Genomic DNA, 26,975 nt, shown 5'->3' on the forward strand with positions numbered 1-26,975 from the left:
GCGAGGAGGCATGACTCTGATGGCTACGAACAAAGGGCAAAGTTTCTTCGTCGGCATCAGGGTCATACCTCCTCGTAATTTAGAGATCGCTGACAACTAGGCCGAGCTAAATTCTTTGATTTGTAAAGGGGGCTTTACCACTAGACGGCGACCTAAGTAGGATATGTGTATCCTTCGCTTTCACACTGGGAATATCATACAAAATATAAAAATGCGACCGAGGAGAGAACAAAACACACAATGTGTAAAAAGATTCGTTTCTTTTCTGTACAATTCGTTGAGCGATATGTCAAATTCTAGGTCGCTGGGAGAGTGCGGTGAGAGCGAAAGGGGGTATAAGAGCTCATGAGAGCGCGGTGGAATCGCCAAGGTCGCCATGGAAGCGCGAAGAGAGCGCACAGCTCGCACTGCGAGTCTGAAGCACCGTGAGGGAGAGAGATTCCACTAGAGCAGCTTTTTCTGGCGTCGCGGCGCTCTCACCGCGCTCTGGCCAATTTTCCATCGCAGCGAGAGCGCGGTGAGAGCAAACGGTTGTTAAGTGGAAAGCGGGCCTTGGGTCATCTGCGATTATTCACATGTTTTCACAGTATCAAAAACGAGCTGTCATGCCCTTTTCCTGAGTACCTTTCAACACTCATTTTTCACAAACATAAAGTATGCTTAACATTCACATTCGACATCTGTCAAAGGTCACAATAAACGTCACTACAATTTCTCGACAATCAGGGAATAGCAACTGCTGTGCCCCCTATCAATGAGTGTAAAGACGACGCGAATTCGTAGTCTAATGCAGAAGTAGACAACGATTTGTGACTTAATTAAGTTAACACATCAGTGCAAGTTGGTATATGACATGTGCTTTAAAAAAACTAGATAAGCCTCTAAAGGGGCATTCCACTCCAGAAGGGAGTGTTATTTTCCAATAGATAATGTATCAATGAATACATGATCAGCCGACTTTTGGTGGAATTCCACTTGTGGCGAATTAAGCAACGTGTGTTGTGTAAAACAATATGACACTCACTAAACCCATGCAGACCCTACCCATGTTTTCCCTATACGTGTAGACACTTACTTATCGTGAATATTTTCGGCATAAATGAGGGGCGCTTAGCAAACAAAGAAGGTCAATTGTTCACAAGATATCAAAGAGCACATAACAAGACGTTTTTTTTCTTAGCGCCCCTGAAAAAAGCTTTGTAACCAAACTTAAGTCAGGCGTTGGCAGGCACATTATATTTTGCCATAGGCTGAGATTGATTGATTTAATTAGAGGGTACTTGGGGAGTTTTGTAGAAGACTGAATGCTTTTTGATGTGCGTGGGGCTAATGGGTACTCTATCGTATAATGTTTCGTAGCATACATTTGTCACTTCCTACAATTACTATCTATTGGAAAATAACAGTCTCGTCTGGAGTGAAATACAATAGACTCAGTCTGAAAAACTTGTTTAATGTGAAGGTTGTGAACGATAAAAAAACTACCCAGGTGCAGCAAAACGTGGCCAGACTACAGGGGACAATACATATGTTGACATTTATCTTTGCCTCCAGTCTTTTGTTCGTTGCAATTATAAAATCCTGTTCGTCAGTTACTCCATGACCTCTTGACAGTTTGCATTGAACAGTCACGTACATAGGAGTGGTTACAAAGGGCACATCCAGTGAAAGAACAGGGCGAGTGCGTGTATGTGTTTGTGTGAGCTTTTGCGCGTGCCTACGTACGTATGTACATTGTACATGTATGTGTGTATGTATGTATGTATGTATGTGTGTGTGTGTGTGTGTGTGTGTGTGTGTGCGTTTGTGTGTGTGCGTTTGTGTGTGTGCATGTCGTGTGTGTAGTGAAAAACTATGTATCTTAGGCCCAATGACAGATGCCATCTTAACTGTATACGTAGTACTACACATAGTAATCTACCACTGAGGTAGACTACAGTTTGTCGTGTTCAACACTGAAATGTTATGCTTAACCTATTCTGACAGGAATAGTACGAATGTACTGAGTGGCTGGGTATGCTAGTCTGTCAGTTAGGCACACAAGGAAACAATTTGACTAAATTTCACGGACCATAAGTCTACAACCATTTATTTGATAGACAATACAAAGATATCTCTTTGAAAAGAAGTTGAGTTCAAATTCTGTTTGGATTTTTCAAATCAGTATTTGAACATGACTAAAATAACAAAAATTACGCAATGTACTTAAACTGGCCTACTTTCAGGACGACCACGTAACAACCAAAGTTTTGCAACATTGCATTCAATAGATATACAAGTTGGGGCACAATTTGCAAGCTTAAGAATTCCAGAGTGACACATAGCGTTGCAAAGTTGGGCCAAAAATTACCCTTCTTAGAAGCTTAAAATAATGCATTGCTTTCTGGCTGCAAAAGCATTGAAATTTATTTCGTTGGACATTTTATAACCATCTTGTAATTGCCAGAATTTTGGTTCATTTAGGTCTTGTTTTATGTTGAAGATACGTTAGAAGATGTTGCAGTGACATAATGATTTCCGTGTTTGCTAGATGCAAAAATTGGGGAAAATAGCCAAAAAATACTTGATTTGCCCGTTACTGTGGCAACAAGACGTTTGAAGCTAAAAGAAGGCTATTTTGAGGGGGTGTGGACCAAGTATTATCACTGTGCAAAATTTAAGCCGAATTGATTTCTTTTTACCACTTACACAGATATTTGCTCTTAATATTTCCAATTAAGCTCTGTCGCATATTCGATCATACATGAGCGGCAACATGAATTGTAGGTAATGTGTCAAAACTAAAGGCCTATCAGACGTAAACAATCTCGTATCGACCATTGTTTCGATTTGAATACCCAATGTACGGAACGTAACAGTGTCTGTAAAATGGAGATATATTTACAAGTTGCTGTGAAAAATAAATGCGTAGTCAAATGTCTTTCTCCTGTTTAAGTTGCTTGCTAGTGAGAAACAGCTTGAGTGCGGGCACTCTTAAGTTATTTTTTCAAGATTGTAAATACATGTGAGCCACAGGAGATGTACACATCTATTGATCTCTTGTGCCAATTAATGCATGTCATAGTCACTATACTAGGCAGTCATTGCATGATTATAGATTACTGAATACAAGGGACAACAGCGGGAAGAGAACATTTAATTACAGATCAGTTAAAATTTGGAATCTGCTACCCAGAGATTTCAAGATTGTCTCCAATACACAATTGTTTCATGAAAGACCAATTTTATGGGTTATAATTTTTAGTGTATATAGACCTCTGACCTCACTCGTGATTTTAGATTTTATGTATGTATTCGTGTTCTGACCTGTTTTGAGTGGATCTTATTGCATTTATTACCTTCGCCAAGAAGGTCATGTTATGGTTAGAAATTTTTTTGTGTCCCAGTATATAGGTCAATCTCAAATAACTTTGGTAGCTGAGGATGGAATGTCGCGATATTTGGTATTTGAGTTGCGGTTGCGTATAGCAAGGTTTTGTACGAAAATGGTACTGTTGGCGCTTTCTGTCGTGAGGGCAGCGGGGTGAGTGTGTGTGTGTGTATTTGCGTACAAGATAACTTTTGACGCTGTGGATCGTTTTGCATTATATTTGGTAATTATTTAGGGGTTTGGAAAACGACGGTCAAGTTCGATAATGGGCATCCTGGCGACAAGTTGTGGTACTGCAGTGGACCGTCGAAGTTGGCGTTATAGTTATCCTGAAGTGGCAGGTTGAGGATTTTTGGCTAGTGGATACGTCTTTGGGTAGGGAGTAAATCATGTAAGTTTGGCCCCCCTGGCGGCTTGTTTTGAACTGCAGTGGGCGATTTTGTTGTTATCTTTGAAAGAGAGTAAATCAAGCAGTGGTTGGTGGATTTGCATTATTTTTGGTAAGTACATACCTTAGGTAATGATTAAAATCCTGAAATGTATTGTATGCAAATCAGGGCTTAATTTACATGGTAATTAGAAGAATGTGTAAATCCTTCAATTGACCTCTTTTCTGGACAGTCAGTGCTCAGTGTTTAAATACATCTGTGGTGCAGATTTGTGTTGTTCATGACATATTTGTGTCATCAAAACATAGATGTTATTGTTGCTAACACATTGTTTATTAGTTCTCACTTTGCAAGTGCCATGTTGTTTGTTTGTGCACTATGGGAAAGGGGTTTCTCCATTTTGATGTCAAGGGGTGTTTTTCCGGGCCTTATATTGGTGATGCTTACATGTATGTGGCAGGGAAAAGTGGAAGCTTGGTGGTTTGTGGCCTTTTCATTACCTTCGCCAAGAAGATTAAACTTTTGGTTAAGGCTTAAGCCATAGTGTTAGGTGAGTCTTTATGTAGGTCAACAGTATAACTGGAGAACTGATTGATGGATCTTCATGATACTTGGTATTGAGTAGCGGTCGCAGAAACAAAGGTTGAGTTTGAAAATGGTTCGCCCGGTATCTTCCGTCGGTACTGCAGCGGGCTCAGTGTGTGAGTGTGTGTGTGTGTGTGCGGATAATATAACTTGAGAAGCTTGAAAACCTTTAAGTCATTGATAAAGGCATTCTCCATAACGAACCTTGAATGTTTGGCGAAGGTATGTTGTATTTGTATATATTGTATGCCTTCTTATTTGTATGAGCCCTGGAAGATTAGCTCAATATCGGGTACACAAAGGAGAATATTAACTTCTGACTAAAAACACCGTACAGGTAAAACCATGAGGAAGTCCGTCGCCATCCTGTTGATCGTGGCCCTGACTGTGGCCATGATGTCCGAGCAGGCTGAAGGAATATCCGGTCGCCGTCGTCGGCGTCGTAACCAAGAGGTGGTTAATCGCCAAAAGCGAGCTGAGTTGGGAGGTATGTTACGTTGTATTCTAAGGCCATGTTGTTGTTTTTTTCTATTTGATTTTGGACAGACGAGGACATTAGGGCACTGCACTCAAGTTTTGTAACTTACATTAACAGCGCCACAAACAAGGTACATACAGAAGGTAAAGATAATCTCCGAAGGCAGGTACCCATTTTTACACCTGGGTGAAGCGAAGAAGGTCGCGTAAAGTGCCTTTCGCAAGGGCACAAAGTCGGGGGCACGGCGGGGATCGAACTCAGAGCCTGTATAGATTCCGAACCGAACGCTCTACCAGTTACGCCACGTCTGACCACTATATATATGGTAGCGTCCGTACGCGCATCAATTTGGATCCGTTTTCAAACAAAAGTTATCGACCATGCTATAAATCGTACGAAGCAGCTCATAAATGAGCACATTTGTGCCGTAAATTGAAAATGAAATTACGCATACAATCGATGCATTTAAGTTCGCGGAGATTTAATTTCGCGGTAGCGGGAAGGAGGACTTTTCGCGGTGGTTTCAAGTTCGCGGTAGCACCATGCACTGTAGTATCTTAATGCCCTGGAAAAATATTCGCGGTGGTTTTAAATTCGCGTATTTGAAAAGTACCTTGTAGAAATCTGGCATTACATGAAAGTTTATCTATTTTCAACGTACTAGAAATTATATATAATGTTGATAAAGTTAAACTGTAATTGTCGACACAAGGTTTACCCAAATTTTATTGTAATTTACTCCAGTCTTCGTCAAGGACTGGACAATCCATTGCTACTGTGACGTCACATCATGTAGAAGTCTTCTACATAGGGACGGGGGGCGCAATAGACTTTCTGCATTTAATGATCGACTGAGTCATGTTTGCTTAAAATACATAACATAACATTGCTTCACGGCAGAAAAAAAATTGGCTAAGTGTTGGAAATTACCGTTTAACCTTATCCAAAATGAAAACTACCATGTTACTATGTTTTGTGCAGGGGATGACCCAGTGAATGATCTGTTCGAGGAGACCCCCCAGCGCCTGGGTGGAGAAGCCTGACGGAGGTAATAACACATGCTGCACTTTTATTTTTACACTCAACATGAGACATAATATTACAATCACCGTGTATGGTATTTACTGTTTACCAAACACATGCAGAACCTAGCCAACACAATGACCTAGCGGGTAGAGTGTTCAGATGTCCCGGTTTAACCCCCCCCCCCCCCTCGCGCTGAATAGTACCGAAAACATGCAAAAAATCGCACATACTGTTTTCTCTGCTGCTCGACAGACGGCACTTATGACTATGGGACTTAAACACACTCCATTACTAGTAGAATTTCCCCATGCTGTAGTGATCGTATGCAGCACAAGGGCCATAGACGTGGAGATAGGCACCGCTCTATACAACGATATTTTTTGTTGCCATTTTCGGCATGTATTTGTTCATTTTACAGCTAATTTGAACGATTAACAGTCTGGTTGAAAACTTAGTTTTTCAACTGCCCAAAATATATGCACGGATGGCATCCATGTAATCCAATCAACATAGCCTTCAAAGTTTTATTATTGAGATATCATTTCATTCTCCTCTCCATGTTCCAGGATGCTGTTCATCCACAGCTGTAAGCACTGGACCAGCTGCCTTCACGAGAAGCCGTGAACACCAATCCGACTGATCGTCCAGTAATGCTTCATTGCGTGAACAAGCTTAAGCTTAGCTTTTATGCTTTGGTCCCAGAAAGGACCCGATGTGCTGCTGTTGTATTTTAAGAAATATGTTGAAATTTAAAGTTAACATGCATGTCAACGTTTAGAATTAAATATGGCTCCGACGTATCACGTATCATAATCTTTTAGTGCAAAAATACACAAACTCTCGATCAACAAAAATGACAGCAACAGGCTCATATAACGACCAAATCTACCCCACTTTTACCTGGCATAAAAAGTTATCTGATACCAAACACATAACACATATAGAGGGGGGAGACACCAAAGAACAATGCCCGACTTTGCAATGAAAGGGTAAAGGGATCACTGTTTCAACATCGTTGTTAAAAACACTCTGTAAATATCCATATAGTAAGGTTCTTTTTGCACAACCAGACAATAACTTACGTCCAACGTTTCGGTGTCTGTCAGACACCATCATCAGGGTGGAATGACGGGAAACTACTAAAGAAATTACTTCCGAAACGTTGGACGTAAGTTATTGTCTGGTTGTGCTAAAAGAACCTTACTATATGAATAATTGCCAACCTGATGAAGTTATTCACGGACTCTGTAAAAATGCAGACTTTATCCTCATAATTATCACCATTGGTACTGGTTATATCAAATACATTTAAACCATTCTATCTATTACGTAACAAGGTCAAATGTGGTTGATGTTGGGATTTTTCTATATGTCACGTTCAGAATGACCAAAGTAAGACTTGTATTGACAACTTCACATCTTATTACTAATAGTATGAATGATATAGACTTTGCTTTTGGTTTGATGTAACTAACCTGGACCTCTTTGTACTGTTGGAGAGATCAGCAAACAAGCTTGGTGTGCGTGAACATGTCTTGTGTATTTTGATTCTAACAGATAGGAGATGTACCTATAATATATAATGAATAGATAGTTGTCATAGGAAGCCATAGGTCATAGGATAAAGTGACAATGCATATTTGGACATTCGCATGCAGTAATAATGACAATCTAGCGGGGGTTTTCTCCGGCTTTCTGCTGGAAAGATTTTAACAAAAACGCCACTGCAGTTCCGGAACAAACTGCTAGGGGGATTAAAGCTACACCACTTTTTCATGAAATCAAAAGTCACTTGCCACCAAATAGGAAAAAAACACAGCATGTTCAGGTTGAAAAAAAATTAAAGAAGTTTTGCTATAGTATCAAGAAAAGCCACCAGAAGGCCTATACTTGTAAACAATTCACAACCCAGGTAAGAAGATGATAGTTTCGAAGTTGACCTAAGCTTACCAAATGTCATTATTCATCCATAGCTTCTTCAAATAATGATGGACAGGCAGACATGCCGTTATAAGGAGAGTATCCATTTTACTCATAGTAACATGTGTTTAACATATCCATCTCACGCAATGCCTCTAGCAATAGTCAAGTGAACAGCAGGCTTTCTGCCACAACATTCAATGTCATTCCTTCCGGAAGTTGAAACGTATGTGGCGTAACAAAGCTCTCAGACTGATATGGTACACGCAGTTAAAAGAGGGTGCAAAACGGTATGTTTTGCCTTCCCTCAGTGAATCTTTCTAACGTATCTATGAGAACAAGAAATGCTTTTTTAAAAAAGCTGGCAAAGCAACCTGAAAAAGTTGTGAGAATGAAATAGTGGGAGAAGGTATTGACTGACTGGACACATGGGGAAAAGGCCACGATTTTCCCTATCAACGTCTTCTTGGACAGTGAGCCCCCGGGCCCTCCCCCTTCCCTCCCCCGTAAGCTGTGCTGCTATGGCAACGTCAGAATTTTCCCCCTTTTAGCCCCAAAATCAATAATTACGTCATAATTACGTATATTACGTCATAATGGTACAAAAAATTCAGGAATTATAAAACTTGACGAGCATATCACCCCCTGCAAATTTGATGATCGTACAGTAAAAATTTGACTTGCTGTCTTTTATATCGTACTTTTTGTTCCCACTATAACCCGGCTGGACCCCTTTGTGGAAATGTTTGACGTTAGCACTCTGGAGTCACCAGACTCACCACCAGGGTTGTAGCCAGCCTGAAATCATTTTCAGTCCCCTTGATTTTGAATGGGAATCCTATCGAGCACCGAAGGCATGACGTGACGTTGCGCGTCATTTCTAGGGGGTCTTGGTCCCAGAAAAATATTTAAATGAAGACCCTCTGAAACACTATTTCCTGCATTTTGAGGTGCAAATTATGCTTGTAGACTAAGCTGTTCAATGGAATCTGTTTTGTTGAAGAATAGCACATGGGTTTCAGTTTTTTTTATATCTTTACATATCATTTTTGTCTGTCCCATGGGACGGAATGGGGAAAACTTTTTTCGGTCCCCAGCTGCAAAATTTCTTCAAAGGACTGAAGGACGGGTGCTGGCTCACCACCCATCTGTGCATACCAGCGAACTTTGTGAAAAGACCCCTCCCGACCGCGGCTCCTTATAACTCTGGTGGCTTGTCGCGATCAGGAAGGCACACCTGGAACAGCTGCTGAAAACGACGAAGGAACGCACCTGAAAAAAAAACACAGCAAAAACAAATAGTCGATGCAACAGCTGTCTTAACATTACTACTTACACGTTCTTCCTGCTTCGCCATATCGCTGACTCCTTTATATCATATCCGAGAGTTTCATAACTTTTTGGAGGGTTGACAGGATGCAAAAGCGTATGGAAAGCAACATTTCAATAATAAATCTATGACAGCGTGGTGATGAACGACACAAAATATCGCCAAAAAGAAAAGGTCCATTTTCGTATTCAATTCTGAGTCAGAAAGACTTTATGATTACCATAATTTTCAGATCATGTTTTAGATTAAATTACCTTAGATTAAATTACCTCTACTATCGTTTAGCAGATTCAAAGCGAGTGGGTTAGGGAGCTCAAACTTTTGTCACGTTTTTCCAAGCACAAGACCTATCTACCAATATCGTGACAATGACATGTCCAGAACACAAAAATAGATGTCAAAACCAGATTCTTGTTGCAGTACCCCGGGAGGCAACATTGCCGATGCCCCAAAATCTATCATTTTCAGTTTTGTCACACCCTACTAGCACACAAAATATGAAACCAATCCTTTCAGAGTTCTACAGTTGTTGACCAAAAGACACAAACACACACTGAACACTTAAATTGCGACAAACGTTACCGAAAAGATAACCTACATGACATACATTGAGGTCATTACGTCTTTACCTGATTGTGGACGCGTACAGTACACCTACCATAGACCATCTCCACTACCGCCGGCTTGTCCGTACGCCGGACGCAGAGGAAGTAGAACGGCAGGCCGGTGAGGGACAGTGCGATGCCGATGAGCGGGTTGTACGGGTTGGTGTAAAACTGCATCACCACCAGGAACACACAGGCCAGGAAGAACAGGATCGGAAAAATCAGGGGTGTCTAAAAACATAGAAAACATGAGTTCGTAATGTGGGCTAAAGAATGTGTCACACTAGACTGTATACGTTTTATTTATTTATTGCGTTGCTGGCTTCTATCTTGAATTTATGTTACCATTGACTTTATAATAGAAATACCATGCAGAGGGAACAGGTACCCTTCCCGCGGTCGGACTTGGACCTCGGGTGATACGGGATACACCGTGCTGTATTCTATATGTACGACCGGACCTTAAATGGCCTTGGGAGATCTGGCTTCCTCCACCGCAGGATAAGTAAGGAGGCCACGGCGGCCCCCACCCCGGTCCACCGGATAAAGGCGTAGTACGTAATCAGTGTGTACAGGTCACCGAACAGGAGGATGACCATCGCAAGAAAACCCTGGAAAAGCCGGACGTATAAACTTTAGGTAAAACAAACCGCTAGATAGAACAACCTCCTTGGATAGAACAATTGGTTGTACACGGTACAATGTATGGCAAAAAACTTCTACACAAAGTACACAAAAGAGGTGTAGAATATAACTTAACATCCTAATTAACATAACAATTAGGGCTAGCAAAAGTATTTGATTCAACTTACAACCGAGAAGGGCTAATCACGAGTTTCGGTATTCTTTCTAATAACAAATCAGTTTTTATATGTTGGCCTTTTTGCATTATAGGAGTTGTGGGATCTAAAGACATACACAAATCTGTCTGTAGAATTGAGTCTTGAAATCTGGTATACTTGATTCGAGAAATGTGAATAACTCATTACGAGATAAAGAACGCTAACGAAAACGCTAACGAAACCAAAAAAAAACCTTTTTGTGTGTTGGCTATGTGTACAACGGTCTCTATATTGACCATAACAAAACCGGATTTTACATCACATACATTTGCCAGTACGGCCGGAAGTGGCGTCAGTCTGGAGACGTGGATCATGGAGATGAAGACAGGTAGGTGACCTTCACGACCTCCCACATAGTACATTCTACAGCAGCACACAGTAAACAAGATAAATAGTACGTAATGAGTATGAAGCCAACATCTACTCCGGTCGCGCCACATCGTTACCACCAAGCCGATCGCAGACACCGTCGAGATCATCGACCAAGAACCACTCAAAGCACACAGAAAAGTTAAAGAAGCAGTTCACATCCAGTTGGAAGGTGCAAAGCTGAATCGCAATGATGGCTGGGAGCTGCCCAAGTCCTACTTACCCTTACTCCGGAAGGGGGCGGGGTGGGGGACAGAAGATAAACGCAAGTCTTGACCTAGTTCTCGCAACTCTCGCGAGAACTAGGTCCGTGAACAAGATGGACTGGATAGCCATCGAAAATTTGGAGGTACGTTTTACTTACCATTGATAAGTCACTGTTCGATGAAAAATTCTATTAACTGAAGTTACTGTCATTTAGCACAATCGAAATAAACATTTTCCTCGTAAATCATTTAAATCAAGTCCTAATTTGAATATTTATGATACGCAAATACGTCGCACGTCATTTCCCGCTAGAGATAATTTGCAATTTCCTAGCATTACTTTCACCTGATTTGTTTGAGTTCCTTGTTTTGTTTTCTGCATTTTCTTTGGTATTTACTAACAGATAAATTCATATAGACACGTTTTCCTTAATTTCCCCTTATTTCTTTATGATTTGTAGATTATGTTTAGCATTTTTGATCATTTGTAGCGTAATAAGTTTGAAATTTTAGCTTCAATTAATGTCATTTGTTATTGTTGTATAGCTTTGATTATGTATGTTACGTTTCATGATTATCTAGATTATGTATAGTACGTTTCAGTTACTATCTAGTTTCTGAGGGGGGCACGAAAAGCCGTATAGACTTCTGCCCCCCCCCCCCCCCCCCAAAAACACACACCCATACCCATACATGTTTTCTTTTTCATTCTCTTTATGATTTGTTTTAATTGTTGACTTGACTTGACTTGACTTTATTTGGATCCACATTTAGCTTAACAATGTTGTTAGCTATTCCTCCTGGGGGCCTCCCCATTAAAAAAAATCAATACAGTATCACATAACGGACATGATAGAAAGATTACAATATAATTGTATCAGATTACATCCGAAACAATATACATGTATATTGCAAATTGCAGAACTAAGAGAAGCTATACAAGTTAAATATGTGCTTATAAACAAATCAATCAAATGGCGAAATCCAGTGAGATGCCTGCTTTATGCTAAAGACACAACCCGCCGTACGTGTAAATACGTGCTGTCTACGTGCCAAAACGTGGGCAATCTTTTTGGGATTCGTAAGTGGTAAGTACCACCTCCGTTTGAACTCGACTGAGTCCGACGGGATTTGGAGCACGCAGACACGCCGTATGTAGAACTTTACGTGCAGGCAAAAGTTTGTGTGCCATCGGGCAGCGGATTCGCCCCCTGTACGTATACGTGCCAGTACAGGCAGGCGCTGCCCTGTACAGCCCGTACGGCGGGTTGTGCTTTGAGCTTTACAGCATCATACTCACCTGGCTGACTTGAAAATGGTGGAATTGAGAGAACCGAAGGTGGACATGGCGACAAACACAGGGATGCACCAGGCCATGACTCCCAGCATCCTTCTGGCGAACTCCTGGAATTGAAGCATTTAATGCCAATGTCAATAAGGCCGTGACATCCGCCATGACATTTTTGTCCGTCTCAAAAAAAAATGTTCGACCATGAATACGAGTATGCGATAAATTGCAAAAAAAAAAAATATGAAAACGGATACTAGGGCGTTCACACGAGTGCGTATTTACAAGTCCGTATGAGTTACATACTGACACTCTTTTGGTTTAGGTAAAGTTTGCAAAGATGATGTTGTATTTCATTTTTACTTTTACTGTAAAACTACATTTTTGGCGGCAAAGACGGAACTCATACAGACTTGTATATACACACTCGTGTGACCGCTTTCTAGATCTAAAGCTAAGGGCGAAACCCGCCGTACGTGCAACTGCGTGGTGTCTACGTGCCAAAAAGTGGGCCATCTTATGGATCCTTCCGTATGATATCCTACAAAATCCAACGGATTTGGGAGCACGCAGACATGTCGTAGCACTTTAAGTTCATGCAGACTTTCTCTGCGTTCGGGCTGCGGATTCACCCCCGTAAGATCCATTACGAGCGACGCGCGTGCCCCGTACATGTCCTCCAAAAAACGTACTGACACAAAACATGCACGACGGGTTGGCCATTAGCTTAACGTACCACTGCCACGGCATCTACCGCCAGTATCTCCGTGCTGCTCAGAACGGTGTAGTAGGAGACGTTCGTCAGCATGTAGATCAGCATCACCAACCCTAACCCGCCAAAAATCGCCCGCGGCATGTTTCTGTGGGAAGAACATGTCAGCAAACATTTTGGCGAATGTCTGTTATCAACTCTTATTTCACAAAGATTCTCCCAGCTGTCTAGTAATGTCTGCAGGGTCAACTTTGTGCCTACACACAGATCAGATATCCAGTTGTTCCAGGCAATCTTGAAAAGGCCTCGCTTACACTGGCATTTTAATGTGGCGGTATTTGGGCACCGAACCGGTTGGCGTAACACCAGAATACTTATACTTACTCACACTCTGAAGTGTACTTGTCCACAACTACAAATTGAAGATATTCTTCCTGAAATGTTAGTCTGCACCTACCTTAAATTGATTAAACACTGCCCACATATGAATGTATAAAAGCACAGAAAGTCGTGGCTTTAACTGTGATTCGTAAAAGAAGCAGCACACCATACCAGTCACGACAAAAATATAAAACATGCAATTACTTACACCCCCTTAAACTTGGTGCTTCCGTCAGCAAACTGTGAAACATTTTACTGCACCCAGCCCTCTTCTGAAACATTCTTCCAGCTTTCTACTACTTTAAAGGCATTATCAATAATCCAGGGGTATGCGGACATATATGCGGATCAAATCTCTAGATGCTCAAGACATTCTTGAGAAATCGTTTTAGTCTGGTGGACTTTGGGTACCAGGTGCTAGGCAAGTTAATGTCACATGAAGAGTAATTTAGCCGACGGTATGGTGGTATCCTCTAAGGGCTTAACGTTTGACCGTGCTGCACGTCGTAAAAAAACTCTAATATAATAACAACGTAACAAAATTATTTACCAAAAAACGGCGAAGATAATTATGCAATGTGTTTACCTGACTGGGTCTCGCAGCTCCTCAGTCACAAAGTTTAGCCCGTCCCTACAGATAGCATAATGATGACTGAGTTTGTAAATGAAATAATTTCACAACTTGATTAAGTCTTCATCGCAACACATCGTGTAGCTACATACAAAGCAAAACGGAAACTGACATCTCACTGGGTCGCGCCTGTTTGCAATATTCACCAACATATGCACCGACAAGTCGCCAACTGGCGCAAATTTGTCGCTAAAAGAAAAATGGCGACTTATTTGTGGAAATTTGAAAATTATTGCAATTGACATTATGACGCAAATGATGGGCGCGAACTAGATGTCAATATGCCCCCACAAGGCGCAATTTATTCTGTAAAAAGTAAGATGTCAGTTTCAAGCATTGTTTGTTATTTATAAATCTGTAAACATTATATCATTGCACATACATGGTACAAAACCCATAACATAGCCGGGAAATATAATAGATAGATGTGTGCCGGTATGCAGTACCGGGCACGGTACCGGAAAAGTCTTTTAGCTATAGGTTTAAAATACAGGATGTTAATGTACCCTTTACACTCAATTCTTGAAAGCATCACAAAACCACAGGAGCAATACCTGAAGCATCAATGAAAATTCTATTCTGTTGACTGTTAATGTATGTTTCAGTCCGCACCGTATACTTTGTCAAATTGTTCAGGTAAATTTACATTTACTTGTACCTCTGTATTCCTGTACAGTATACATCCCTTTTTAACAACGTACCATCCAGAATACGCATAGAGTCCTGAATACAGCGCCTGTGCAATACCTCCTACTGTTGTCGTCCCAGCGAATGTGCCCTCCCAGTATTCCGTCTTACCTGCTCGTAAGAAAAGGTATTAAAACTCTTATGGTTATTGACAGGATGTTTCTGATCATCTTGATGGATTGATGGAGTTTATTGATTTATTGTAATGCCAAAAATCCTGTCAATAACACATTTTGCACACCAAAAATCCTGTCAACACATGCTGCACTATTATCAGGAAGTCCTGTCGTTTTCTGTAGCTTCGTTAGGGTGGTATCTTATTGGACTTGGGGCACCGATGCGGCACTGCGGGGTTCGTTCACTGCGGCATCGTTGTGTTATTTTCGCCGATTTTGTATGATTTAGATATTGTGTAATACGTAAAAGTATGACTTAGAAGACAACAAAATACACAAACCGTAAGAAAATTCGTTCGTTATCTCTGAAATTCGTAATCCTTCGAACCCCGCAGTGTCGCACCGGTGCCCCAAGTGCAGTGAGATACCAGCTTTTGGAACGCGCACTTGTAAGTAATACACGTATTTACATGCATACATAGGCCCCAATACAAAGACATAGCTTACGAATGGGACCGTATAACTTTTTTCCAGCTTACCAATGCCTAACGACACGAAGCCTGCCACAATGATGATAGCCAGTGCGAACAGCTTGGTGACGGTGAACAGGTCAATAACCCGGGTTCCCCAGCGGACCTTGGCACAGTTAATGAAGATCAGGACGCCTGGATGGACACGTGGAGAAGGGAATAAGCTCTTTCCCATTTCCGAGTACGCATGCGTGGCGACAGGAATTGTGGGTGATATGTCAACGGTTAAGTGGCTATGTGTACACCCCCAAGTCCCGGTTCAACATTGGGGTTGACTGTCTTATCGAGATCGCCAGGAACAACTGCGTAATTGATTGGGGGGGGGGGGGGGGTGCAAGGTCATTGACAGGAAGACAACAGGCTTGATGGATCAAGGAGGCAGTCTGCATAAAAAAGCCAGTCCCAGTGATAAACCGGGACCAAAGGGGGGGGGGGGGAAACACTTAGCCATTTTTTGGCCGGGAATGTGTTATCGCGCAAAAGCGACAGAAGCGGTGAAAAGCAGAACTCCAGTTAGAAGCCCTTAGGAAGGTGTATGAGAGACATCAAAACGTAAGCAAATTCAAAGTAAGTACATATTGGTTCTGTAAAAGAATTCCAATATATCCTATGTTTTACCAACTGGATGAAATTATTCTCGGAAATATATTTTTGGTAGGAGATAGCTTTGGATACAAGGAAGAAATGAGGTAAGTTTTTGCTTCTTACTTTTAACTTTTCAGCTGACAACTCCTCCTATCCTTTTCTGTCAAAAAATGACACTACTACTGTCCCATTAAACCAACCTATATACTATATATTAGAGAGTTTAGTTGAAATGCAAATGATACAATCGTTGTTCTATGTCAATTCAGCCATCTTACATATCAAATTACAATCAGTGCCCTACTTATTCATTGTTCTTTTCTCTACGATTAATTATCTACGACATACATAAAAGTGAATTTATAGTGAATATGGGAAATAGGTGTTTACTGTTAAATGCTTGTAAAAACGAACATTCAATGTTTCTGTTTTTTTCTTCATTTTTGTGGTACCACAGGTGTACCGTTATATTCTACCATGCCATTCTTTGTTACTGTTTGTTTCCTTGGAAAAAAAATGATCATAAACATAGAAACATTGCAATAAAAAAACTTACTGAGACATAGAGCAGCAATGATGGTCTTCAGTCTCTGTGGCGCCTCACAGTGGGGGAAGAACGGTTGTGCGACGTACGAGGCGAACGTCAGCGCAGAGATGGCCTCCGAGGTCGGGTTCCTGATCAAAAACTCCACCCAGAGGAACAAGAAGGCTGGGAGCTCTCCTAACCCGTCCAGGATGTAGACGTACCCAGCTCCGGACTTGGGGACTGAGAGGCCCAGCTCGAGGTAGCAGAGAGACCCGGCGATGGAGAAGACACCGCAAGCCGCCCACACGATCAGCGACACCCCGATAGAACCGCTCCCGGCGAGCACACCTTTGGGGGAGATGAAGATCCCGCCGCCGATGATCCCTCCTACGATCATACAGATCCCGTTAAAAAGCGTGATCTTTTTCTGAAGAACCACCTTCGACGTCTTCTCTTTGCATTCGTCCATCCTGTTGTTTTGATTTCCGTCCAGTTTATATTTAGCACTACTTTTGTTTACTGTTCGTCAGTGACGTTGCTTTCCCTCGACTTTTGTCAGGATTTGACCGGTACGCGCAACTCGTTTTGTAGAGTGCCCGAGTCTCCCCCAAGCCCTCTGAGCTGTGATTGTGAGCCGTGTGCTCGAAACGGGCTTAAAAAATGAAGGGACCGATCAGGAAAGGTTACAACAGTAAAGCGGGTATCTAGCCTGACCGCGCTTGTTTGCGCCTGTTTGCGCTTGTTTGCGCCTGTTTGCGAAAGACACAAAATGGCGCCACGAGGCGCTAATCAGCACCAAAAGGATCCAATTTGTTGAGTGAAATTTCATTTTTTTTAAATTAAAAAAGGATCCATATGGCGCAATTTATTCTGTAGAAATTTATATGTCTGTTCGAAGGTATATTTATATATTAAACGGATGGTCCCTGGAAACTTTCTATACTTAGCTATCAGTTTGACAGAGTTTCCGGAGGGTACAGTCTTGAGCGTAACCTTGTTCTTTGATCTCCCCCTATCTAGCGTGCCATATTGTAGCAAACCCCATGATTCTGGCCATTTCAGTCTAGTCAGTCAAAAGCAATGGGCCTGTTGTTTGAACACAAGCACGCCTGACCCAACAAGTCTTTTTATTTCTGTGAACATCAATATAAAACGGTAAAAATAAAGCTGCGGTGCGTTACATCAGCCTGGAAAGTGGTTCCCCGTTCTTGGAAGGGGTTAAGGAATCACGAGAAACTATCTTTGATAGCTAGACCGCAGTCAGAAGTAAATATATTTCCCCTCAAAGTTGACCAATTTTCAGGGTTTCGGGGTAGCGTTTCGCTGTTAACATGTTGTATTCGAGACGAGTTACGCACTGCTTGTTTTTTTTTATATGCCGGGTTACTGATAGGACAAGGATCAACTGCTTCCGGTTACTTTCAGTGTTGTTGTACTGTCAGTTCAGTCGGCGATATGTCATAACCTTTTATACATGTAACGGATTATTCTTGAGGTTGATTTACATAAAACACAAACAAGAGACTACTATAAGAATGCATGACGTGGTATGAAGTAATGGTTGTTAATAAGATGACTAGCTCAGAACACAGAGGTTTAAGTCCCCTGACATGTCCCTTGGATTTGCCATTGAAAAAGGCACTCAACACGCTCAGGTTGACGTAGAGAACCAAGCTATAGGAGGACCATTGTCAGAACAGACCTTTGTGGACCAGACAATTACCCAACTATAAATATCATGAAGCTCAATCGGCAACTAATCATGTCATACTGTTAGCAAATACATTAATAAATGCTCAAACGCTAACATCACGCACAAAACACACACACACACATAAAACACACACATGCACACAGAACACACACACAAAACACACACACACACAACACACACCGTATAATCTATGTTTGTGGAAGGATTGACATAACAGGTGACTATAGGTGCATAAAACATAGTTTTTAATGAAAGGAAATAAGAAGTACAAAACTGGCAACATCAACATTGACAAAGAAATATAACCAGCATATTCCTAACTTAAAATGCACACACAATAATTACAGGTAGACAAAGTTTACCTGCAGTTTTTTATACCGTACACTTCTGGTAGGTATAAATATTTAATGAAATATTCGTAGAACTAGCGTCTAAAAAATGATTGTACTGCCTGATTAGAAAGTAGGCGATATTCTGTCATGATAATCTTTAAAAAACTATAATGCGTTCGCCCCCCCCCCCTCCAATACATTTATGGGTAACAATTAGAACCTTGAAGGCCTGTAACCATGAAAAGCTGTCAGCATTCTTGTAATTGTTGCTTGTACTCCAGCGCTTTCTTAACATTACCAAGGTTAGCCCATGCCAAATGCAGGCTCTTAAGTGTTTCGGAGATACGAAGATTTTTCGAATTATTGCCATAGATAATTCTATACATCGTTAGGGACTGTTCAAAGTAGATGATTGCTTTTTTGTGATTACTAAGATTGCCCCAAGACAAGCCCAAGTTAAGCAGTGACAAGGCAATGTCAGGATGTGCCTTTGTTTCTCCATAGACAGTTTTGTTCATCGATAGTGACAGTTCAAAGTACCTGATTGCTTCTTCAAAATCACCGAGCTTGCCCCAAGACGATCCAAGACTGTTTAGTGATAAGGCAATGTTCAGGTGTGCCGTGTTTTCTCCATAGATAGTTTTCATCATCGATAGTAACTGTTCGTAGTAGCGGATTGCTTTCTTGTGATTCCCGAGATTCGACCAAGACGCCCCCAGGTTTTTTAGTGACTTGGCAATGTCCAGATGAGCCGTGTTTTCCCCATAGATAGTTTTCATCATCGACAGTGACTGTTCATAGTAGCGGAATGCTTTCTTGTGATCTCCGAGATTCGACCAAGACGCCCCAAGGTTGTTTAGTGACTTGGCAATGTCCAGTTGAGCCGTGTTTTCTCCATAGATAGTTTTCATCATCGATAGTAACTGTTCGTAGTAGCGGATTGCTTTCTTGTGATTCCCGAGATTCGACCAAGACGCCCCCAGGATTTTTAGTGACTTGGCAATGTCCAGATGAGCCGTGTTTTCTCCATAGATAGTTTTCATCATCGACAGTGACTGTTCACAGTAGCGGAATGATTTGTTGTGATCGTCGAGTTTACTCCAAGACCATCCCAGGTTGTTTAGTGACCTAGCAATGTACGGATGTGCCGTGTTCTCTCCATAGATAGTTTTCCTCATCGATAGTGACTGTTCGAAGTAGTGGATTGCTTTCTTGTAATCGCCGAGATCATTCAAAGATACCCCTAGGTTGTTTAGTGTCGCGGCAATGTCAGGATGTGCCGTGTTCTTTCCATAGATAGTTTTCTTCATCGACAGCGACTGCTCGTAGTAGCTGCTTGCCTTCTTGTGATCCCCGAGATCACTCCAAAGTGATCCCAAGTTGTATAGTAATAAGGCAATGTCCGGATGTGCCGTGTCTTTTCCATAAATAGTTTTCACCATTGATAGTGACTGTTCGTAGTAGCTGTTTTGTTTCCTATGGTCGCCGAGATAACCCCAAGACGCCCCCAGGTTATTTAGTGATAAGGCAATCTCCGGATGTGCCGTGTTTTCTCCATAGATAGTTTTCCTCATCGATAGTGACTGTTCAAAGTAGCTAATAGCTTTCTCATGGTCACCGAGATCATTCCAAGACACCCCCAGGTTGTTAAATAACCCGGCACTCTCCGGATATGCGGTGTTTTCTCCGTAGATAGTTTCCCTCATCGACAGTGACTGTTCGTAGTATCTGATTGCTTTCTTGTGATCGCCAAAATCTCTCCGAGATATTCCCAGGTTATTTAGTGACGCGGCAATGTCCGGATGTGCCGTGTTTTCTCCAAAAATAATTTTCTTCATCGTCAATGACTGTTCGTGGTAGCTGATTGCTTTCTTATAATCACCGAGACTCGCCCGAGACGCCCCCAGGTTGTTTAGTGACGTGGCAATATCCCGATGTGCTGTGTTTTCTCCGTAGATAGATTTCCTCATCGAGAGTGACAGTTCGTGGTAGTGGATTGCTTTCTTGTGATCGCCGAGACGTGTCCAACACATCCCCAGGTTGTTAAGTGATGTTGCAATGTTCGGATGTGCCGTGTTTACTCCATAGACAGTTTTCAGCATCGATAGTGACTGTTCGAAGTAGTTGATTGCTTTCTTGTGGTCACCGAGATCTATGCAAGATAATCCCAGGTTGTTTAGTGACCCAGCAATGCCCGGATGTGCCGCATTGTCTCCATGGATACTTCTGCGTAACCTTAGTGCCTCCTCATTTAGACTAATTCCCTTTGTGATATCGTCATAGAAGTCCAATACGGATCCCAATTCCTGAAGTATTTCAGCACGTTTGTTTACATCACTACCAGAATCTATTAATGCTGCTTCCAGATGGCTTTTGGTTCTATCATACAAAAATAGTTCTTTTGATATTCGACCTCTACATTCATGAGAAATATCAAATAATGTCATTTTCAATACACTTTTCTGTTGGACCTGCAAGCTATCTGCTATACATTTCTTCAAAGGGATAGCCCTGTAGTAATATCTAAAAAGAACTTGAATGTCTGGAACGTGGAATATTGAACTCAATGTAGTGCCAGATATCTCTTGTGCGTTTGAATCGTATTTCATTTGTGCAAGAGGAGACATACTGTCTTGTTGTTCCCCTTTATTCAAGTATGTTCTCAACCGGAGTTCAGCCGAGATACTGGTCAACACCACGAGGTGGGTCGCATTCTCTTCATTGATTTTTTCCATTTCTTTCAATTCCTCTATAATAGTCCACGCGCTGGCAAGAGTGATCTGGCAGCACAGAGCTAGTACTTCGATGGCAATGCCGGGAAAACGATAAATGTCTCTTTTAACATTCAGAAGTTCTCCAGTAGGCCAATAGGAAGAAAGTTGTTCCTTGTTCTCCGACAAGATTTGACTAGCAGACAGACGAGGCATGGGCTGCGAAACTCGATCATTTGTGACGAAGGCGTTAAGTTTTCCCATATAAGTCGTCACGAGGGCCTCTTCACCTGTTAAGAAAACAACCCGCCTGAGGATGTCTGACAAGTGGTACCCTTCTGCCACGGAAACGTCTAGCAGCTGAAACTTTGCCATTTCAGCAGGGGTTTGGATAAGGCTTACGGGATCTTTCTTCTTGGTCTGATCTCTTCCAAACGGGGTCTTGCTGGCCCATGGCATGAAGCCGTCAAAAGCAAACCCACGCGGCGTGACAGAGTCAAAGAACCAGTCTTTCTCTGGATCCTCGGATGGAAAATCGTTGAGTGACGGGATGGCCATGGCCGGTAGGATGGTCTCTCCGAGGTTGATGACTTTCAGGTGTAGGTAGTGTGTCAGGTTGATGAAGTGCTGTCGTGTGTTATCATTGTCCTTCCCCTCCTCAATCAGAATGGCGAACTCCAGGTCAGAGTAGGGTGTGACCAGTTCTGTTGCCTGTGAGCCTAACCCGATGGAAGCGTACTCACACGGAGAAGGACCCAGTTTGTCAATACATTCATTTAACAGGTCTTGGATGAAATTCTGTCTATCTTTGGCAATGTTCTTGAATAGAGCCTTGACTGCTTCAGCTCTCTCAGCCTCGACTGTTATCATGACTGGGTCATCCTCGTCGTATTGGTACGGGTTGTGTTGTTGATCAATGGCTTCCAGTTGTGACTTAGCGCACGTACGCATCTCTTGTAATCGCTTCTTATGACCTATAGCCAAATCAGGAGGAACATATTTTGTTTCTACATTTGTTGTGTCGTGGAGGAACGATTGTTCTACATTCTGAAGTCTTCCTGTCAAATTACTTTTGTTCTTGTTTGTTCTTGCCATAGCTGCGTTGTACAGAGCTGCTGCTTGTGTGAATTTCCTACCTTCTTTTGTTGTTTCACCTCGCCGGACGTAAACGTCACCAAGTCTGGACAGGCATTCGGCCTCCTTACCTCGATCGGGTTTGCTCGGATCTGCATGCAAATATATTTTATATAAATTATTAGGTTACCAATCGAAATATTTCGCAATTAATTACATACGCATTTCATACTCAATCACGGCCCATAACCATATCACAACGAAAATGAATTGATCTATATGCTATGTGTTGTGAACTTTCTTATTATATTTCAGCCATACCATAGGTATGGTGAAATATATTGTATTCGTAATGTTTTTTCTCCTGTCAAATCTTCAAATCGAATCAACTCCGTCGTTCCTGGACCGATTGACTTCAAACTTGGCACAAGGGTAGAGTGGATCAATACCCTTAGGCTTTTTTTTTTTCATTTTTGTCATATCTGCCTTTAAAATGATTTTATTCATGTTTTTTGTAATTTTTATGTACATTTTGGCCCCCTGAACCCTGGTATTACAGCCGAATGACCTCAAATTTGGTACAGAGGTGCCTTGGTCATATGCCCACATAGATCTAATATCAGTTTTGGCATATGGTACAACAAAACGCTTAATTTTGCGATTTTTTTTGCCAATTTTTGACAAAAAAGGGACATTTTTGGCTTCTGTACCCTCATTTTACAACCAAATCACCTGAAATTTGGTATAGAGGTGCCCTCCACATATGCGCACATGGATTTGATAACAATGTTGGCATACAGTACAACAAAATGCTTAATTCTGTAATTTGTTTGCCATTTGTTGACAAAAATAGGACATTTTTGGCTCCTGTACCCTCGTTTTACAACCAAATGACCTACAATTTGGTAAAGAGGTTCTCTAGATACTTATTCAAATGACCCATGTATAGTTTTTGGCATGAACCACTTCAAAACTACATAATTGGGGATTTTTATATCATTTTCCAATGGCCACAGAGGTCAACGACATGGGGAGGGAGATGGCTGAAATATGCTGTATTTGCTCTTAAGCAAATGTCGGCCTTTCTAGTTGAGAAAATCGTTACTTCGCTAATGCTAAAATCAAGTAATTTGCCTAAAAGATGACGTACTATGAATGAGTCTTAGAGCAGACGCAAAGTTCTGTTCTGCCACGTCCAGCTTCCCATCAGTCAGTGCGCGGTCCCCTATAGTCAGGTGCTCCTCGTAAGACCTGAAGCGGTTGGGGAATTTAAGTCGTACATACTGTATATCATGCTCTCACTGCAATAAATATCGTTGATACATTATAAAACATTTGGCTCTAAACGTAGGAATGTACACTGACTACTAAATACTAATTTATAGATAAATACCAATGACTAAAGTACAGCAAAAATCATCTGCCTCTTACGAACGTTTGGGACATTCGTTCAGTAGAATACTTGTAATTGTGTGTCTTGCCAACCAACTATTCCCTAACTGCAAATTAAACTAAAATTGGCACAAATTTGCAAAGCCCACGGAAGTACTTAGCGCAATTCGCCGCAATCCAGTGACATACTCGCTTAAGGGATGGAAGTCATGGTTTTCCTGACCAGGCAATTATAACATTATCTATTTTTTTCCCACGCTTTTTTGTCGATTGCGTTGAGCTTATCTCTACTAGTAGCGACAAACCAAACACCTGTGCTTACATAGACTTCTGATCCCTGGCCTCTCCGATATCAGTGTTGGGTGACGTCATCAGAAAGTCCCGTGACACGTGACACTGCTGTTGTTGTTGTACTCTGTGCTGCTTTGGAATCTTCAATTGTAACAATCAGAAGGGTTATTCTAGCATCAGAATAAATTCTGGTCAGTTAACAGACCTAACTGTTCAGCACATATATTTACTTTATAAATTATTTTTGTGTTAAAAAATGATAATGCAAAACTACTTATAGTAGTTGAACTTTGATAGCTCATTTTTAACCAATAAACATAAATTTTTATGAAAAAAAATTAAGCAATCATCAACTGGTGAAATAATATCAATAATTGACCAAAAGGAGAAACCACTGGTGAATATCGTCGTGACGAAATTGCGTGGCGAATCTATCACAATGGCTTTTACATTTCAATCTACATCGTTTTCTTTTTCAAGACAAAGATTATTTACGTAAAGAAAGGAAACAAATATCCAGAAATCAGTTAACATCATGACAATAAAGGCTTTCTTCATCAAATGTATGTCAGATCTAAAAGGAATTTTGTACCTAAGTATTATTTACATGATATTTATGGTACTCATGAAAGCATTGACAAATTGCTATTTGTAAACACATTACTATGATTACGGCATCAGAAGTTTATAAGGCTATCAACTGCCACTAAGGCATTGAATTACACCTGATAAATATCACATATTGTTTATATAATATGTTTGAGAATAAATGATGTTCTTCATTTTTTGAGTCACATATTATATTTCCGTAATTGGCGGTTACCTTCTTTCCTGTCGGTCTAGATCTCCTTTGTCTGATCCTTGCCGTGTACAGTAGGCGGTGAATGAGTGCCACTGTATCCTGGAACCGCTCACACCGTGTCAGTGCAGTGTTGTACAGAGCAGTGGCCTTGGTCAAACATGTCGTGTCTCTAGTTTCTGTTCCTCTTTTCAGGTACACGTCGCCGAGACTCTTGATCGCTTCCACTTCTAACATATTGTCACCGTTTACGATCCCTTCTACCATCAATCTGGTATATTCGATAAGCAAAGACAGGCTTTTGCCACTAACAAAACAAGCAGTGAATCTTCTGTCTAGATCTAGAAACATTTCTGCTACATTAGCCAGCGAATAACTTTTCCAGATGTTAGTAAGGGGCTCATAACTACTTGAAGCGGTTGATAGCTTCCCTAACCTTATTTTCTTTGCATAGTGATAGCGATGTTTAAAACTTTCTCCCACATCTGCGTCGTTACACCGGATCAGTGCGGTCCTGTACAACACCATGGCTCTGTCAAAATTTTCTGGGCTCTTGTCAAGTTGTCCCCTTTCCAAGTTTACGTCACCCAGACTTTTGAGCACCTCCACTTCCACACACCTGTCCATGTTCGCCATGGCGTCCTGCAAGGCACGGAGGTAGTCTGTCTCCGTACCCGCTAGTCCGAGTCTCTTACTCTTGACGTCCACTACGCGAAGTGTATCGCAGACTCTCAGCATTTTGTCTACTGGATGATTCTGCACTAAGGATTTAAGATTACTAACACCCTGATGAAATTAGACAGTACTTAGACGGCACCGACTTCGGATAAACTAGCATATAGCAAGCAACATTGCGGACATTCAACTACGCAGCAAACAGGTATAGGCTGGTACGACACACTACAAACTTTGACCCCCTATCACGAGGTTTGTGTTTGTCCCCCCTGCGGTACAAGGCACCACAAGCATTGACTCATAATCACGAGGCTTTTTGTGTGACTGCGGGGGCAAAAATAACAGACTCCATGTCGAATGACTTTGTAGAGTTACTGTGCCAGGGGTCAACTTGTATGGATCTGTTGAAGTTTTGCCTAATTCTAGTTCAACCAGGACAAATTCAGTCTTCAAAACAAATCTGTTTACAGACTTCATGACAGTCTTGATTGGTCCATAAATCTCGAGTTTTTTTTTCTCTTCTGCTATGTATGAATACTTTAAGACAATTTGAAGCTGCAATTTTTGAAGGATACTACCCATCTAGTTAGTGTTAAAAAGTCACACTACATAATTCTATTCATACAGTTTATTCAAGCTTCCAGAGTTTTTGTATTCTTATGGAGTCTTTCGCTTTTCAAGTTGACGTCGCCCAGACTTTTGAGCACCTCCACTTCCACACACCTGTCCATGTTCGCCATGGCGTCCTGCAGGGCACGGGGGTAGTCTGTCTCCGTACGCGCTAGTCCGAATCTCTTACTCTTGGCGTCCATCACGCGAAGTTTTTCGCAGACCCTCAACATTTTGGGTACTGGATGATTCTACAGTAAGAATCTTAGACCACTAACACCCTATGAAATCAGACAGTTCTCAGGCTTCGGGTGAGCTAGTATATAGCAAGCAATAATGCGGATATTTAACTGCGCAGCAAATACAAACTGGTACAAAGCAGTACAGACTTTAACCCCTTATCACGAGGTTTGTGTTTGTTCCCCCTGTGTGACTGAGGGGACAAAGTTAACTGGCTACACGTAGATTAACCTTGTTGAGTTATTGTACTGTATGCATAAAGCGGTTAGCATCTGATAGAATTTTGCCTAATGCAAGTTCATTTGGGGCAACAGTTTTCCTTCTCAGTTCCCTTCTCTCATTTTCCATTTCGTTTTTACAAAATCTGAGAGACTCAACATATTTTATGGTATCTCATCGCGTCTGTAGGGAACAACAAAAATCCTGTAGACCTTGTAGAAATTTGAAGGTTTGCCATCTCTATATCATGAAAATCATTCCCTCTGAGCATCTGCTTGTTAATGAGCACACTTCATAGATTTGTACTGTTTGAAGGATTTCTTACAAGAACCGCTAGGGGGCG

The 26,975-nt window shown here is 41.5% G+C and overlaps 2 protein-coding genes and 1 long non-coding RNA gene across 3 annotated transcripts in view; 1 reads left to right on the top strand and 2 right to left on the bottom strand.

Moving 5' to 3' along the window:
* The window catches only part of LOC118412855, a 7,857-nt gene extending 1,318 nt beyond the window's left edge, over positions 1-6,539 (top strand). Inside the window, exons 2-4 of the long non-coding RNA XR_004830830.1 lie at positions 4,682-4,831; positions 5,804-5,870; positions 6,415-6,539. This is a non-coding gene — a long non-coding RNA (uncharacterized LOC118412855). The remainder of the gene's footprint in view (positions 1-4,681; positions 4,832-5,803; positions 5,871-6,414) is intronic.
* Positions 6,540-8,903: 2,364 nt separating this feature from the next.
* LOC118413727 (Y+L amino acid transporter 2-like) lies at positions 8,904-17,118 on the bottom strand. The gene is made up of 10 exons (XM_035817256.1): positions 16,592-17,118; positions 15,475-15,600; positions 14,834-14,930; positions 14,088-14,132; positions 13,145-13,268; positions 12,421-12,524; positions 10,812-10,908; positions 10,165-10,314; positions 9,757-9,934; positions 8,904-9,040 (listed from the first exon to the last, which is right to left on the bottom strand). Exons 1-10 carry the CDS (start codon positions 17,043-17,045, stop codon positions 8,967-8,969), a joined length of 1,449 nt encoding a protein of 482 aa, XP_035673149.1. The 5' UTR covers positions 17,046-17,118; the 3' UTR covers positions 8,904-8,966.
* Positions 17,119-18,605: 1,487 nt separating this feature from the next.
* LOC118412786 lies at positions 18,606-25,765 on the bottom strand. The gene is made up of 4 exons (XM_035815808.1): positions 24,914-25,765; positions 24,122-24,231; positions 23,558-23,658; positions 18,606-22,559 (listed from the first exon to the last, which is right to left on the bottom strand). Exons 1-4 carry the CDS (start codon positions 25,625-25,627, stop codon positions 18,871-18,873), a joined length of 4,614 nt encoding a protein of 1,537 aa, XP_035671701.1. The 5' UTR covers positions 25,628-25,765; the 3' UTR covers positions 18,606-18,870.
* Positions 25,766-26,975: the final 1,210 nt, after the last annotated feature.

This window comes from Branchiostoma floridae, chromosome 4, assembly GCF_000003815.2.
Source record: "Branchiostoma floridae strain S238N-H82 chromosome 4, Bfl_VNyyK, whole genome shotgun sequence".
NCBI lineage: Eukaryota > Metazoa > Chordata > Leptocardii > Amphioxiformes > Branchiostomatidae > Branchiostoma > Branchiostoma floridae.

Excerpts from the sequence above, each read along its gene's own strand:
- LOC118413727 (XM_035817256.1), bottom strand. The coding sequence starts at position 17,045 with ATGGACGAATGCAAAGAGAAGACGTCGAAGGTGGTTCTTCAGAAAAAG. Across the intron at positions 14,133-14,833 it reads CTCTATGCGTATTCTGGATG|GGACGGGCTAAACTTTGTGA; the intron begins GTACGTTGTTAA and ends TGCTATCTGTAG. Across the intron at positions 13,269-14,087 it reads GAGCTGCGAGACCCAGTCAG|AAACATGCCGCGGGCGATTT; the intron begins GTAAACACATTG and ends TTCTTCCCACAG.
- LOC118412786 (XM_035815808.1), bottom strand. The coding sequence starts at position 25,627 with ATGCTGAGAGTCTGCGATACACTTCGCGTAGTGGACGTCAAGAGTAAG. Across the intron at positions 24,232-24,913 it reads CTAGACCGACAGGAAAGAAG|ATTCCAAAGCAGCACAGAGT; the intron begins GTAACCGCCAAT and ends TTACAATTGAAG. Across the intron at positions 23,659-24,121 it reads GCCAGGGATCAGAAGTCTAT|GTCTTACGAGGAGCACCTGA; the intron begins GTAAGCACAGGT and ends CAACCGCTTCAG.